At 64.4% G+C, this 15,019-nt stretch overlaps 6 protein-coding genes across 6 annotated transcripts; 2 read left to right on the top strand and 4 right to left on the bottom strand.

Annotated features, from left to right (window-relative positions):
* Positions 1-327: 327 nt before the first annotated feature.
* EMIHUDRAFT_216561 (hypothetical protein) lies at positions 328-1,948 on the bottom strand (the record flags this gene model as incomplete). Its single annotated transcript, XM_005761591.1, has 4 exons — positions 328-346; positions 535-1,268; positions 1,333-1,395; positions 1,910-1,948. The coding sequence occupies 4 exons, from the start codon at positions 1,946-1,948 to the stop codon at positions 328-330; spliced, it is 855 nt and encodes a 284-aa protein (XP_005761648.1).
* Positions 1,949-3,604: 1,656 nt separating this feature from the next.
* On the bottom strand, positions 3,605-4,575 carry EMIHUDRAFT_216558 (hypothetical protein; the record flags this gene model as incomplete). The annotated part of the gene is made up of 3 exons (XM_005761590.1): positions 3,605-3,817; positions 4,047-4,202; positions 4,402-4,575. The coding sequence occupies 3 exons, from the start codon at positions 4,573-4,575 to the stop codon at positions 3,605-3,607; spliced, it is 543 nt and encodes a 180-aa protein (XP_005761647.1).
* A 67-nt stretch (positions 4,576-4,642) lies between these two features.
* EMIHUDRAFT_452869 (hypothetical protein) lies at positions 4,643-7,118 on the top strand. Its single transcript, XM_005761589.1, has 7 exons — positions 4,643-5,094; positions 5,174-5,255; positions 5,469-5,521; positions 5,670-6,119; positions 6,195-6,335; positions 6,468-6,572; positions 6,670-7,118. Exons 1-7 carry the CDS (start codon positions 4,648-4,650, stop codon positions 6,820-6,822), a joined length of 1,431 nt encoding a protein of 476 aa, XP_005761646.1. The 5' UTR covers positions 4,643-4,647; the 3' UTR covers positions 6,823-7,118.
* A 577-nt stretch (positions 7,119-7,695) lies between these two features.
* On the bottom strand, positions 7,696-8,737 carry EMIHUDRAFT_216554 (hypothetical protein; the record flags this gene model as incomplete). Its single annotated transcript, XM_005761588.1, has 5 exons — positions 7,696-7,767; positions 7,796-7,869; positions 7,957-8,005; positions 8,255-8,328; positions 8,473-8,737. 5 exons carry the CDS (start codon positions 8,735-8,737, stop codon positions 7,696-7,698), a joined length of 534 nt encoding a protein of 177 aa, XP_005761645.1.
* A 1,312-nt stretch (positions 8,738-10,049) lies between these two features.
* On the top strand, positions 10,050-12,010 carry EMIHUDRAFT_105605 (hypothetical protein; the record flags this gene model as incomplete). Its single annotated transcript, XM_005761587.1, has 3 exons — positions 10,050-10,268; positions 10,366-10,701; positions 10,772-12,010. The coding sequence occupies 3 exons, from the start codon at positions 10,050-10,052 to the stop codon at positions 12,008-12,010; spliced, it is 1,794 nt and encodes a 597-aa protein (XP_005761644.1).
* A 463-nt stretch (positions 12,011-12,473) lies between these two features.
* Positions 12,474-13,655, bottom strand: EMIHUDRAFT_358503 (kelch domain-containing protein; the record flags this gene model as incomplete). Its single annotated transcript, XM_005761586.1, has 1 exon — positions 12,474-13,655. The coding sequence occupies one exon, from the start codon at positions 13,653-13,655 to the stop codon at positions 12,474-12,476; it is 1,182 nt and encodes a 393-aa protein (XP_005761643.1).
* Between the last annotated feature and the right edge of the window lie 1,364 nt (positions 13,656-15,019).

The following is a 15,019-nucleotide window of genomic DNA, read 5'->3' as shown; positions in this document are numbered from 1 at the left end:
TGAACGGCACCTACATGACCGAGAGGTGCACATTACGGCCCTGGTCTTCGGCGAGACCACGTGCACTGAAGAACGGCTGTACGCGGGGGGCTCGCGTCAGCTATTTACGCCGCCGGGAACTCAACGGTATGTGCCGTACGCTCTCATTTTTGCATACATAAACTTCTCCGCACACACAAGGTGGTGGGGCAAAAGAGGGGCGCAACCCTCTCGCGACTCCACGTCTACCTACGAGCGGGGTTCTCACAGGCACAGCACTCGCCACAGGCACGGCACAGGAACTTCGACACTGACAAACGACACAAGTACACCGGTCCGCAAGAGGCACTACACCACCAACGCGCCTCTGTGCTGGCGCGGAGAATACACTACAGAGAGGGGGAACCGTTTCGTAGTACTCTACGAGTATCGCGACGTAGTACTGAAGCGTGGGTGGACGCGCGCGGCGCGTCGCCTGACGCCGCGGTTTCTGGGCTGTGCCGGGTCTATGGCTGCCTCTCGCTCTTCGCGGAGAGGGGGGGCGGGGCTCATGACATCGTGTTTTGCGGCTTCTTTGCCTCGGGGCCCCACTCTGGAACCTTGAGGCCGGTTGTGACCGAGATCCGTTCCTCGACGTGCCTATTCGCATGCGCGGTCTCAGAGCAGCTTCTGGTGAGACGGTGGGGCGGTGCGGTGCGCCCAAACACGTGCGCGATGGCGTAGTTGGCGACCGCCTGTTTGTTGTAGTACTGCGCGTTGAACCACGACAGGCTGGCGACGAGGAGGATGACGGCGGGTGGGACGGTGGAGCGCTCGTACAGCCAGGCCATCCACATGATCGCGACCTCGTACGTGATGCCAGGGTTGCGGAGCCACACGTTGATCGCAGCGCACATTCGCTTTTGCAGCATCACGTCGATCTGCTTGTGCTTGACCAGCGTGAGCATGAGGTAATCGACACCGCCCGGAAGCCCGCTGATGAAGAAGCATAGAAAGTTGCGCAGCGCACCCCACTCATAGGTCTGGCCGAGGAAGCCAACAGTCGGGATGAACATGAGATGGTGGAAGTAGTCCGCGGAGGTGAGGTTGCGGAAGGCGAGCATGTGGTAGACGTGGACCGCGTTTACGATGTAGATCGGCCACGGCGAGGCGGAGCCAAATACGCTGCGATCGTGGTAGATGCGCGAGTCCATCGCGTTGAAGGGGTCCTTCATCACAACCAGCACCGACTTGATCGAAGTGGCCACCACCAGCAGATTGGCGAAGGAGTGCACAGAGAACCAACGCGCCTGCCGGGCGACACGGCCAAGTAAGAGAGAGGCTGGCGGCAGTTAGCCTTCCTTATCGGCGCACTTTGCTAGAGGAGCTCGCGGCATCAAAGATGGCGATGAGGAGGAGGGAAATGATGTTGCCCGCCTGCGTGTGAAGACAGTCAGAGGGGGCGCGTGTTGGAAATGTGCCGCCCGCAGTCTTTGCGGGGCTTTGCGCGTGTATTCAGCGTTGCAAGAGCGATTATCAGGCATCTAATTTCCCAGCGAAGGGCAGCTCCATCGGATTCATGCCTCGGCTCCGCCGCCAGCACCAAATTAGCTCACCGGTGAGGGAACCTTGATGCGAATTTCAGCGTGGGGTGCCGCCTGTGACAGGGCCGAAAGAGAGGCGGTGAGCGTGGGGTCGGCTACCGGGGGAGCACGCGCCCGCCAGCGGGTTGCTGCGAGAGCCCGGAGGCGCGGCAATCACCGGGCGCGGCAAAAACTTCTGGAGCCCACAAAGTAAAACATCACGGTTCCGTTATGCAGGCACATGCAGCAGCTCAGTGCCACGGCACTTACCACGTGCAAGCAGCGAGGCGCGGATCAACGGTCTCCGCCCCTCCTCGACCTCGATCCTGAGCTGCCCCAGCGGTGTAACGAGAATTACAGGCTCTCACCGCCGCATTACCCTCCAACACGCAAGCGTGCTGCGACATCAATGCCAACACGGATCATGCGTTTTTTTCAACTGTGCAGGTGTATGATCGTCGAGGAGTCAGCTAGGGCGCACCGAGGCGGAGCCGACCGTCTCGTTCGCCACAATGCCCGGGAGAGGATCATAGAGGGCGACCGAGTGCGCGAGGGAACGGCGCAGCTACGCCGGCCGCATGCCTTCATTCTGACGCTGGACCCGTCGAGCCCACGAGCGATTCATTCATTCGAATTGCTCGACGGTCTCGGCTTCAAGGCGGTGCTCGTGCCGGGACACGCCGCGCTGTCCAACGACAGCCCCACGCGCCGCTGGTCTAACGTGTTTGGCGTTTGGAAGCTGCTCAGCACCTTTGCGCGCTCTCCCACCGCCGGCGACTGGAGCTAAAGTCTCTACCCGAGATCTTCCGGTCCCCTCCCAATGCATGTGTTTCACGCCTAGGCGAATGGGGCTACTTCTTTGAAGATGACATCGGCCTGGCGGCCGCCGGGACACGCGCGCGCGACGTGGCGGCGGTTGCTGCCAACGAGAGCGCCCACGGCCTCTGCATTTTGCGGCGTTGCACGCGGATGGCCTCAACTTTGCACACGCACCGCTCTGAGTAGGCGAGGGGCTCATGGTGTACCTGGGGCTGTGTCTCAATCTCAAGGTGCAGACCGGGCCACTGCTCAGGCGGCCGAAGTTAAGGCCGGGAAAACCACCCAGACCATGACTCCTCTGGACGCGTTGTGGGCCTCTCACACAGACAGCGAGGCGACACGGTGTCGAATGCACCGCCGCAGGACGGGGCGTGGCTGCGCGTCGTGCGCCCACGCCATGGCCATCTCTCGGGCTGGCGTTCGCTCTCTCTTCGCCTTCCAAAAGGCGACGATCTCAGCCAGACCTTAGCAAGATCGCCCGCAAACACAGCTGCATGTTTGTGCACATGCGCATGTCATGTGCATCTCGGCCGGCAACATCTCGGCTTGGTTCCGATGCCTCGGGGCATGCCCGACACAATGCCCAGGCAAACCGCTCTTGGGACCCGATGTCCGACCAGATCATCAAGCACTGGTGCCGCCTCCACCGGGGCTTCGCCGTCTTCCGCCCCGACGGCCTCGGCCAGTCGTGGCACTACCGAGGCCGAGGCCCCTCCTTCCACACGCGCGTTGCGCGGTGCCTTCACGCTTGCGGCTGCTGCCAGGTGCATTCTTCCAGGACCATCGCCGCTTCAACTCGACCATCAACGGGCTGGACGACTCGCCAATCGCGTGCAGCGAGGCGCGGCGCTCGTCGGCTACTCGTGCGGAGATAAACGCACAGACTGACAGCCGAGGAGACCGGTACCGCAGCACCGACGCGCCCTCGCGGACTGGGTCCCAGAACAAACATTAGAACAAACGCTTTTGATCACTCGTTGACGCCGTCCCCCAGGGGTGTTCATTGATGCGCACACCGTCACCGATCCACGAACGACGAAAAGCGCGAGAGGAGATCCGAGAAGCCGAACTCCCGCGCCGTGAATACAGAATTGACAGAATTGTGTATTGTCATGAAAAAGGGGCTTCGTATTTTCTTCCGCGCGGTCACACTATGACACGATCTCCGATCGTACACATGACACCATGCCAGATCCTTTCTCTCGTGCCGGCGCGTCTCCACACCAAGACACATTTGACACACGTCACAACGCCTTTGCGTCCCTCGTGCCGCTCTTGCCGACGACCCCGAGCGCCTTGAGGAGCCCGCGGAGCAGCTTGTACCCCCAGAACCACTGCAGCAGGTAGCCGCCGGCGAAGGCGAAGTACATGATCGCCGCGTTCGGCGCGTCGAGCTCCGCCACCTGCTCCGAGGCGCGCTGCGAGAGGGCCCACCCGAACAGAAGGATGCGCAGCGCCTGATGGGCCGTTAGGACGCGTTCGATTCACGGGCTGTGGAGAGGGCCCACATGAGGAGGAGGAGTGCGGCGCCAGCCAGCCGAGCACCAGCACGACCCCGTTCGCCTAGTGCACGCGTGTGGCGACCTCGGATCAGCTTCTGGGCCGCATCTCGGCCGCGTGTCGAGGGCGCCTTGTAAGCGAGCGTGCCGCTCCAGCCGGCCTTTGCAAGAACCATCTCTGGTTCACAAAGGGAGTGGTCGCCTCGAGCAGCCAGCCGCACAGGGCGTGGAAGTGGCAGAACCCGCCCGTGAGCACCCGCCAGTACGCAACCATGCCGATGACGTGGTGCACTGTGGTCGCCTCGACGCCGCTCCACTCGCGCCACCAGTACGCGTTGCCGAGCTGCGACAAAGTAGCCCAGAAAGAAGCCTCCCCAGCTCTCGAGCTCCGGCACAGACGCATGGAGGTCGTCTGCCAGCGCAGTCAGTCCCGGCTCCGTGACAAAGACCTACGGTAGAGAATGCGCTTGATGAGTAGGCGCCGCGAGAGTTGGCCACGGCTCTGCCGCAGGTGCCTGGATGGCGACGGCGGCGACGGCAACAGCGTTGACGGTGGAGACCATGCTCGCAGCCCAGTACGCCTTGTCCGAAGGTGAGCAGCGGCGGAAGGTAGGAGACGCGTAGTGTGAGAGAGTGCGGCAGACGAAATGGAGAACGAGGAAGCCGGCGGTGTAGGCGATGGTCTCGCGAGCGAGCTCGGAGTGCAGACGAGGCATGTCGGGCTCGCTCGCTCGCTCGGCGGGGAGGATTTCTTTTGTAGCGGTTTTTCTTTGCCTCGGTGTGGGCACATGAAGTCGAAGTCGCTTCTCGTCGCCGTTGCCCTCGCCGCGCGCTGCGAGGCCTTCGCCGGCCCGCGCCCGCCGCTTCGCACGAGCCACGCGCGCGGCGACGCGCAGCCGCACTCCTCCTCGCCCGCGCGCTTGCGCGGTGGCGGCGGCGGCGGCGCTGCTGCTGCGCTTGCGCTCGACGTCAACCCGGTGATCCTCCGGCTGACGCGCGACTCGATGGCCGAGCTTCTGACGAGCTGCGCGATCGGCTATGGCGCCACCAAGGCGGGATACCTCTCCGGCTCTCAGATACGATCACTGGCCGGAGTCGTCTTCAACGTCTTTCTCCCGGCGATGCTGCTCACGTCTGTCGCGTCGACCGTCGCCGAGCAGCAGGCGGGCGCGGCGCTGGCGGTGATGCCGATCGCCGCGTGGGCTCAGGTGGCCGTCGGCGCGTCCGTCGCTTCGGTGTCGCTGCAGCCCGCCGTAGCGAGCCATGCCTGCCACAAGCAGCGGAGCACCGGGAGAGAGCTCATCTGCTGATCAGGTCTCGCTGGCGCTGCTGCGGCTGCCGCGCCGCTCGTCGGCGGGCAGAGGCGTCTCCGTCCTCTCCTCATTTGGCAACGCAGGCGTGCTTTCGCCCCTCCTCTCGTCTCGCCGCTACATTCTCGCCGCTACATATATCGCCGCTGCATATGGCTCTACTGCGCACGCAACAGATTCTCTCTTAGCGCACGTGTCCCCTACCGTCACGTGTCCCCTGCCGTCATGCATTGGAGAGCACGTGCTACCACACTCGGGGGCTGGCCCGTGTGTGCCGCACCTTCGATCTGTGGCGCTAGGCGTGCTCCCCCTCCTCTTCGTCTCGTCGCTCTTCCGAGGGGCGGCGCAGGAGGCGAGTCGCACCTTTTAGGAGTCTAGGAGCCTTCTAGAACGGCCCGCGAGGAGAGACCACACGGCAGCGTGGCGGACGAACCCCGCGCTCGTGGCGCTGGGAACTACGTGACAGGAATCACAGTGTGTGAGCGTGATGCAACGACCAGGCCACCCGTCGCCGGGCAACATCTCTCGTCGCCATGTTCCTCCTCGGATGGTCTCCTCTCTTCTGGACTCTCGGCTACGCCCTTCTCACCGGCCACGCCGCCCTCTCCCCCGCCGCCGCCGCCGCCGCCGCCGCCGAGCCCGCCGCCACTGCCACCGCCGCCGCCCTCTCCCCCGCCACCTCCGCCACCGCCGCCACCGCCGCCACCGCCGCCCTCCCCGTCGGCGCCGCGAGGGCGGCGCGGCTGCGGCAGCTACGCGCGAGCCTACGCCGCGCTCTGAGCCCTCCGATAGCCGCGTGTCTGGCCGGGCTAGTCGTCGGGTCGGCGCCGCCGCTCCGCGCCGCGCTGCTGCCTGCCGCTGCGCCGTCTGCGCCGTCGCTGCAGAGCTGGCTTCCCCTCTTCCGCTGCCTCGAGGCCCTCGGCAAAGCATACTCGCCGGCAGCGCTGCTGGCGCTCGCCGGATCGCTCGCCGCGTCTGCCGACCACTAGGAGCCTTCTAGGAGCCTTCTTGGAACCTTCCTAAAGGTGCTCGCCGGATCGCTCGCCGCGCCTACCGAGCAGCGGAGGGCGGGGGAGGGGGAGCTCGGCGCGTCGGCGTCGCACGTGGTGGCGATCGCGGTTGCGCGCTTCTGCGCTGTGCCGCTGCTCTCCTTCGCCCTGCTGCATGCGAGATGTAGCCGAGATGCGGGGGAGACGTAGCCGAGATAGTGTCGCTGCTCTGCGCCGGCCTGTTGCAGGTGCTTTGGTAGAGGGGTCTCTCTGAACACTGGACCGCTGCTGTTCTCCGCCCTGTTTCAGGCCGCGCTGCGAGCAGGGCTCCTCCCCGCCGACCCTCTGCGCGATTTGGTGCTGCTGCTGCAGTCCTGCATGCCGTCGGCGCAGAACTCTGTCTTGGCGCTGCAGGCGGAGGGCTTCCCTCGGCCAGATCTCGGCTGGATCTCGGCTGGCTCTTGGCTGGATCTCGGCTAGCTCTCGGCAGACCTCTGTGCTGGCGCTGCAGGTGGACGGCAGCCCCGAGCGCGCAGCGAGGATGGCGCGAGTGCTGCTGGCGATCTACCTGATCGCCGCGCTGCCGGTCGCCGGCATCCTTTCCCTCCTCCTGCAGCGGTACTCGGCGGTAGGAGGGGTTGGACTAGCGACGCTCGGGCTGTGACGCGAGGGCGGGGCGGAGAACATGCCGAGTTGCGAGTCCGACGCACCGGCCGTCGGCCATGGCGGCGTGCGGGGTGTGGCGGAGGAGTTCGGTCGTCTCGGACGGCGTTTGCGCGCCACGTGTCCTCACCCACACCGCCACACGCACACGCCACACCGCTCGGCAGCCGACACACAGCCGACACAGCGACAGGCATACTCGTGCAACAACCCGGCTGGGGGCCGCTCTGCAGCTGGTAGGATTAGGCCGGGGCGCTTTTCACGGAACACGCGCGATTTTACGCATTACGGAATTACGCAATACGCGTTGCACCGCGAGGGGGAGGTGGGGCGGCTGGGGGCTGGCGGCCGGGGCACACATAGAGGGGAGGGGAGACGCGCATGCCGCATCTACGAATCAAGTTGGCGCCGGCATACTCGATACTGGAATGGCGAATGTGCTGGGACCCGCTGGGTGTCCTGCAACCTCGGGCTCAGCGGTAACAACACTCAAAAGCCGTTGGTACCCGTAGACGGGCTGCGTGGACTTGACCGCGCCCCACCCACTAGTGCAGCCATGCCCGTCCCTGCGGCCCTTCTCTCCCGGTCTTCCCTCACCGCCCCTCGCTCACTCGCACGCGCGCCTCTCCCGCCTCTCTCCCGCCCTGCGTCACCGCGGACCACAGCGAAGCGAAGCTGGCGGAGCCTCAGCACACCGCCGACCCCCTCATATCCCCCCTCCCCTCCCCGTCCTCCTCCCGACGCCTCCGCCCCTCGCTACGAGGAGGCCGCGAGGCAGGCGGCACGACAACGCGGCCCGAGGCCAGCTGGGGCCGGGCCTGCAGGAAGGAGGACAGGCGTACCGCCAACGTCACGACGCGGAGATTGGGAGAGATCAGGCGCCGAAGTCGGGGGAAGCGACGGGGGGCAGCTGGAGCAGCTTGCGCGCGTCGGCGGAGCCGTGCGCCTAGCGAGTCAACCAGTCTCAATCCAACGCTTGTGAGGGTGTGCGCGTCGGCAGAGCCGTGCGCCGTGGGCGGGGGAGGCGCGGCGTAGATGTCGGGGGCGCCTGGGGAGGATGGATGTGGATTGAGAGACAGGAACCCTCGCTGCCCGCTCCCTCCCCGAGATGCAATCTCGAGATACAATCTCGCACCTCGCTTGCGCAGCTCCTCTCGCCACTGCGCCGCGTCGAGCTGCCGCGCCTGAGTACGGCGAGACGCGATGAGAACCCCTCCCCCCCTGCGCCATCCGCCTCCAGGCTGCCCATCCTGCTGCTCGCGCTCGAACTGCCACGAGCACTTTAGTCTCGGCTGCCGCCCGACCGCTTGCTGCGCGGCTGCGCCTCCGGAGGCAGGCGACGGAAGCAGAGGGTCTGAGGGCGGCACCTATTCACAGCGGTAGGCATGAAGAGGCGCTGCTCACAGGCGACGGCGGCAGGGGGGCGGAGGCACCTCCCATGCCGTGGCGCGGGAGGCTGTGTTGACGTAGAACACACGACCCATGACATCGACACTCCGCAGCCACCCTGCCGGAGGGACGGGCGGGTCGGCGGCCTGCGCGTTGAAGCGCCCCCGCGGCGCCGTCGCCCGCGCGAGGATCTGCCGGAGCCCGCCCGCCCGCTTTGCTGCCGCCTCCTCGGGATCGGTGGCACGGCCAGAGTCGGTCGCACGAGGAGGAGCGGCGGGAGCGGGCGTGGCGGCGGCGGTGGCGGACAGGGCGCCTCGCGCGCACACCGCCGCGCGCCTCACCCGCTGCAGCCAGCCGGCGCCGGTGTGCTGGCGCAGCTTGCTCGTGTACTGCTGCTCGAGACCCGAGTGGCGGAGGAGGCCGGCGCGGGCGGCGTGGCCGGAGTGCGCCGGTGCGGGCGTGAAGGCTGCCGTCGAGCAGAGGACGACGGCGGTGGCAAAGAAGATCGTGAGCCTAGCTTGAGCCATTTCGGGGGCGCACCGCCTCGCAGCACAGACACACGAAGTCGGTTTGAAAAACTCAGCGTGTGAAGTTACAAACACGGACTAGCTAAGAGTTCATAAACACCCCTGGTTCACTATTTAAGATTATTTAACAGGATCGCCCGCTCCCGCGTGAAGTTCAATTGAACACCCGTTTATTTGAACTGATAAACCTCGTTCATAAACTCAATAAACAGGTCCCTGTTCTCGCGTCCCTCATCGATCGATCGCTCGTCCCTGTTCGTGCATTCCCTCTTGTTCTTTTAGGAGGGACGGACGCTTGCGGTCTTGTATGGGGGGACCCTGGGGGGACGAAACCTGAGTTATATTCCCTCGGGCCGCGGCTGCCCTATAGCAAGGCCCGAGAGGAGGTCATGATATCCAAGCAGATCATCCGCTGCCGGCCGCGCGAGCCCGGCAGCACGAAGACGCTGCATCAGAATGGGAAGGGTGTCCCTATTGCCGTGAATGCAGAGCCTTAATTTTGGCATTGAGATTTGAAATCGGAATCGCGAGAATCGCGAATGGCAGACGCGCCCACGTTCGGATCGATTCTCATCGCAAACCCCTGTCAGCAGCTCACCCTCGCGTATGTTCGTAAGAGCTACATGTACATACACTGAAATCAGTCTCTCGCGCATGAAAGTTCTTGAAACGACGGGGGAGTGTAATTGTAAAAGTCTTGAAACGACCGAGAGTGGGGGGTTTGAGACGGAAGCTTCTTTTCTGTTTTTGTTGGAGTCGTAGCACATCGCAGAGCTTCCGCCGGCCACGTTGCCTCTCCACAGTGTAGTTTTGTATCAAGGGGGAAAGGGAATCTAGTTTGACAGGAGCGGGCCCTGAAGAGAAAAACAAACTGTTTCGACAAAACGGCGGGAACGTGCCGCGCCCAAAAACACGATGCTCCCCAACGCGCAGCTCCTGCTACTGTCCTACAGCGGACATAGTGGGCCGCGGACATAATGACCTGCCCTGTTCACGCGCGCGCGAGACGTGCAGACAGGGTTGCCAGGTGAGAGCGAATGGCGCGGTTCATTCACGCCTCGCACAACAGAGAGAGAGATCTGCATGGTGGGACATAAAAGAGTGGGGAACAAAGAATTTTTACAAGCCTCTCTCACAGCACACTGGCACGACAAGGGCGCGGAGACACACACACACACACACACACACACACACACACACACACACACACACACACACACACACACACACACACACACACACACACACACACACACAACCACCACCACCACACTTTCGAGGGAACAAAGAAAGTTGCGCGTGAGATACACAGATGCGGCCTCCAAAGATCGAGTGCACGCTGCGCAGGCTGCCCCACTTCCCGTGGCACGGAGGACGGCTCGTGGTCCTGGAGATCCTCTGTGCCGAGTACTTCGTTTACGGCCAGACGACGTGCGTCGCGATCAACCCGGACGGGACAGAGGCCAAGCTCGACGCGTTCCGCTCGCTCGTCGGCAGGTCGTGGGGATCCTACACCGCCGCTGTGCTTGAGGTGCGCCGCTGCGCTGCGCGCGGCCCCGGCCCGCCCGCCCACCCGCTCCACTGCAGTGCCGAACCGCTCGCCGCCCGAAACGCTCTCCTCCTGGCAGATTCACAGCACGATTTGCGGCTGGCAGTCCGGCGTGCGAGAGTACGAGCTGTTCGAGACCTACGTGGTGCCCGACGAGCCGCTGGAGGGGAAGCCCTTCCCGAGGACGGGCTCGCGTCGGTGCACGTTGGCACGGGGGAACGAGAGCTTCGACGTGTTCTACTCGCCGGAGGTCGCCATGCTGCCCGTCTCGATGCTCGCCTCGGACACGTGCCCGGTTACAAACCGGCCTCGCTCGGACGGCAAGTGGATCAAGGTCGGCGAATGCCGGCCGATCGTGCCGACGTGCCTCAGCAACGAGGAGGCCAGAATGGGCCTCCAAAAGGCCATGCCCAACGTGCGCCGCCCGATCTCCCCCCCCCCCCCCCCGCGCCTATCGCACCTCCGCTCCCCTCTCGACTCGGCAGGGACAGTACCACCCCCCGTACCACCAGCCAAGCAGGGGCAAGGCGCGCGCGCGCGGCGCGGACAACCAAGGGCAGATGGCGCCAAAGAGGCCGCGCGGGGGAGACGTGGAGAGGCCGGAGCACTCGTGCCCGACGAGCAGGCCGTTCCCGGGCCTCATCGCCTGGGTCTCGGAGGCGCCGCACCTCAAACGGCCGAATAAGCCCCACAAGGTGAACGGCACGCTCTTCCGGAAGCCGCCCTCACTCGACCCGCCCGCCCACCCGTGGCACCGCTACCCGGTCATCGTGACCGAGGTCGTTCACCACGTGCCGCCCGTCTTTGGCGCGAGCGGCACGTACGCGGTCGTCGAGGCGGTGCTGCCGGGCGGGCCGACGTGGACGGTGCACAAGTCGCAGCTGCTCAAGTTTGTCACGCTGGTGCACCGGCGGTGGGCGGCGCGCGCGGACACGCCCGACTTTTGCGCGAGCGTCGGCATGGCGGCTCAGATGGACGCGCTGCGCCAGGGCATCCCTCTCCCACTCCAGCTGCGGCGGCTCTTCCCTACGGCGACCTCTGCTGATGCGCCCATCGAGCTGTGTGCGTGGCTCTGCGTGTCCCCCGGCGAGTTCGACGAGATCGTGACGGAAGTGCCGCAGCGAGACGCCGCCGCCGCCGCGTCGTCGCGGCCGCTCGACAAGACGAAGCTCGACGATGGCTACATCTCCCCTACTGGACGCAAGCCCGCCGCACTGGTGAATCCGCCGTTGCCTAACCGGAATTTGAGTATGGGCAAGTGGATTCCGCGCGGGCCATACCCCTCTTACTTGCCTGTTTTGATGAGGGTGCGCCCCCCGACCGTCAAGTACACGACGGCCGCGGCGTTGCGCGCTTTGGCGGATGAGGCGCGGCGGTACAGGCTGAGCGCCGCGCTCGCTTATGCGTGCGAGCACAGGCCAGGGGAGGAGGAGGTCAGGCGGCTCCTCAAGGACGGAGCCTCGCTAGGGGTCAAGTCGCCGGAGGGCGAGCCTTGCCTTTGGATCGCGTGCAGACGGTGCGCGACGGGGTGTGTCAAGGCGCTTCTCGAGGCAGGGGCGGACGCGACGACGCCTTACAAAGGTGAGTCGCTGCTCGAGATGATGAGGTCGGAGGATCGCGACTGTGCGGCTGCGAAGGCCGTCATTGGCCTGCTCGAGGCGCATCTTGCCGCTTCGCACCCGGTCGTGGGTTTGCCGGGGAATCCGCAGCCCTGCCAAGGCTAGCCCAAGTAAATAAATACTAGAGGTGGGTAAAAGGGAACAGGTCCCCGCCCTTGCGATCCTTGTGCAGGGTTCTTTGTGGGTGTGGTCGGCGACTAGCCGGGGTCGTCCTCTCCCGATGGGGAACTAGCACTTTTAGCCGTCTTCCACAATCATGGATGGTCCCTCGGGTCCTGACTCGTGAGCTGCTCCTAATCTCACGTCTCAAGCTTTTGGCTGATCTCGACTGATCTCGACTGATTTCGGCTGGCGGCTCTCGACTGACGACTGACCGATCGCGGTGTCGGGTCAGCGAGCGGATCAAGTGGGCACTCGTCGCTTTCCAGAACGACAAACCACACCTCTACGACGCACACGACTCTGTCTGGGATCCTGCTAGATACCTGCTGATACCTCACTCCGGCTCTCCCTCCGGCACACTGGCGAAGGAATGGAAAGTCCTTGCTTCCTCTCCCTCCAGAGAACCCTACGCCACGGTGATGCCATGAAAAGATCGTGCGGTCGTCAACGGCGCAGCCGCCTCCCACGCGTTCGTCGCGGGGTCGTATCGCTCAAGCGAGCTGAGGGCCTCGTCCTCGTCGTACCCGCCCACAGCGTATAGCTTGCCATCGAGCGCCGCAGCTCCGAGGATTGCGCGAGCCTCCGCCATCGGCGCCACCGCCTCCCACGCGTTCGTCGCCGGGTCGTACCGCTCGACCGAGCTGAGGAGGCCGTAGTTCTGGCCTCCCACAGCGTACAGCTTGCCGTCGAGCACCGCCACGGCGTGAGAGTTCCGCGCCGCCGCCATCGGCGCCACCTCCTCCCACGCGTTCTCTGTCGGGTCGTACCGCTCCACCGAGCTGAGGTAGCCTTCGTCGTTGTTGTAGCCTCCGACAGCATAGAGCTTGCCGTCCAGCACCGCCATGCCGACAACAGCTCGCCCTGCCGCCATCGGCGCCACCGCCTCCCACGCGTTTGGCGCGGGGTCGTACCGCTCGACTGAGCTGAGGGTGCCGCCGTCGCCGCCGTACCCGCCCACAGCGTACAGCTTGCCGTCGAGCACCGCTACGCCGTGAGAGTGCCGCGCTGCCGCCATCGGCGCCACCGCTTCCCACGTGTTCGTCGCGGGAACGTACCGCTCCACCGAGGTGAGCCTGTCGTCGTCGTACCCGCCAACAGCGTACAGCTTGCCGTCGAGTGCCGCCATGCGGGCTTCCCCTCGTGCCGTCAGCATCGGCGCCACAGCCTCCTCCGCCCACTCGTTTGTGGACGCGTCGTACCGCTCCAGCGAGTTGACAGTCTCACCCTCGCTGCCGTGGCCGCCGAACACGAGCAGGCGCGGCCTCTCGCGCTTCTTCAGCGTCTCCTTCCAGCCGCGGCGCCACGCGCGGCACGTCTTCTTGACGGCGTGCTCCGTGGTCGGCAGCTGGGCGAGGATGTGCGGGGCGAGGTCCGGCGAGAGGAGGACCTCGGAGAGGATCCACTCGTGCTGCTCCACGAGCCGAGCGGCGTGCTCCTCCGCCACGCGTAGCGCGGCGTCGCTCGCGCCCGCCTGCGCCTCGATGATGGCGCACAGCTGCGAGCGTGAGGGGCCCTGCTCCTTGATGATTGCGAGGAGCAGCTCCGCCGAGAGGCCCGCGAGGCGGGCGCCGATGCGGTGGGAGGCCATAGCGCGGCGTCGCTCGCGCCATAGCGCGGCGTCGCTCGCGCCCGCCTGCGCCTCGATGATGGCGCACAGCTGCGAGCGTGAGGGGCCCTGCTCCTTGATGATTGCGAGGAGCAGCTCCGGCGAGAGGCCCGCGAGGCGGGCGCCGATGCGGTGGGAGGCCATCAAAAACAAAAAATTGCCAAACAGTCATTCATTCCTGAGCTGGTCCTGGGCGTGAGGTTGATAACCGCACTCCAAGTGCTCCATTCCCGGAGTCGAGGATGCCGTCGTTGTCGCTATAGACCTTGCCGCCTGCTCAAGCCACAAGCGCGCGTGTTTTTCTTTCAAGAAGAACAGATTTTAAAGCCGAGAGTCTTCAGCTGGAGTCTTGGGAATCGGGGGAGCGGAGTCGGAGGGTTCGGCAGGTCACTGGCGGCTGTCGCCTATATGCCGCCGAAAAAACGCCGGTGTCGAATTTCTTACCGGCAACTCCGGGAGACCCTTCATCACCCCGCATCGGTGCTTGCGACACGAGGCCAGCGAGCTCGCAGATCCCATGCCGAAGAACCCGGCCTCAAACGGAGCTATGGACGTACTAGGGTGCCCATAGGACCCAAAAGAAAAATAGCTTTCCGGCTCAAAAAGGGACGCACGAGGCAAATCTGATGTTGGATTGTTCCAATAGGCAATAGGAGAGAGGCCTCTTCCGTTGGGGGACCGAGTGACTAGGAAACAAGGGTTTCCCATTGTAAATGTGCCCAGGGCCAGCCCGTGGACCGATATGGATACCCACGGGACCGCTGCGGCGGGCCTGGGAGGCGCGCCACGAGACCAGAGAGGATACAAAATCTCTCTCTCTCAGATCGGATATGATGTATAAGATTCCCTCTTGGGCGGAGCTGCGACTCACCTCTCACGCACCATGCTCTGCTCTGCTAATATCATAACAATAATAATTATGACGGGCTCGCCCTGGATAGAGCTGCTCAGATCTCCCTCACGGTGCTCACGGATTGGACCATTCCCCGCTGAGATTGAAAAACTCTCTCTGAGATTGGAAGTCTGACGACTGCTTCTGAGAGAGAGATTTTCGGAAACCAACAAGAAATCATGACGCTCACATCTGCTTCTGTGGTGAGGACGACGGCTTCTATCCACTATTGTCTGCGCCTTGTCTGTCGTGTAAATCGTGCGTGCGAGACCGGCTTTTGTTCTGAAATTCTCAATTACCCGCCTCGCAGTCGAGGGCGTTCGGTTTTCTCTATTCTTTACAAGGACGGGCAGCCGAAGGGCCCCGACCGGACGTCTCGCCGCGTGTCACATTCTCCTCTTGTGACATTCTCGCCTCGGCGGTCGTATGTCCAAACGTCCCGAATGCCGTATCA

Source organism: Emiliania huxleyi, assembly GCF_000372725.1.
Source record: "Emiliania huxleyi CCMP1516 unplaced genomic scaffold EMIHUscaffold_70, whole genome shotgun sequence".
NCBI classification, from domain to species: Eukaryota; Haptophyta; order Isochrysidales; family Noelaerhabdaceae; genus Emiliania; species Emiliania huxleyi.
Note: the sequence above shows the minus strand (reverse complement) of the source record. Positions and strands in the feature narration are given on the sequence as shown.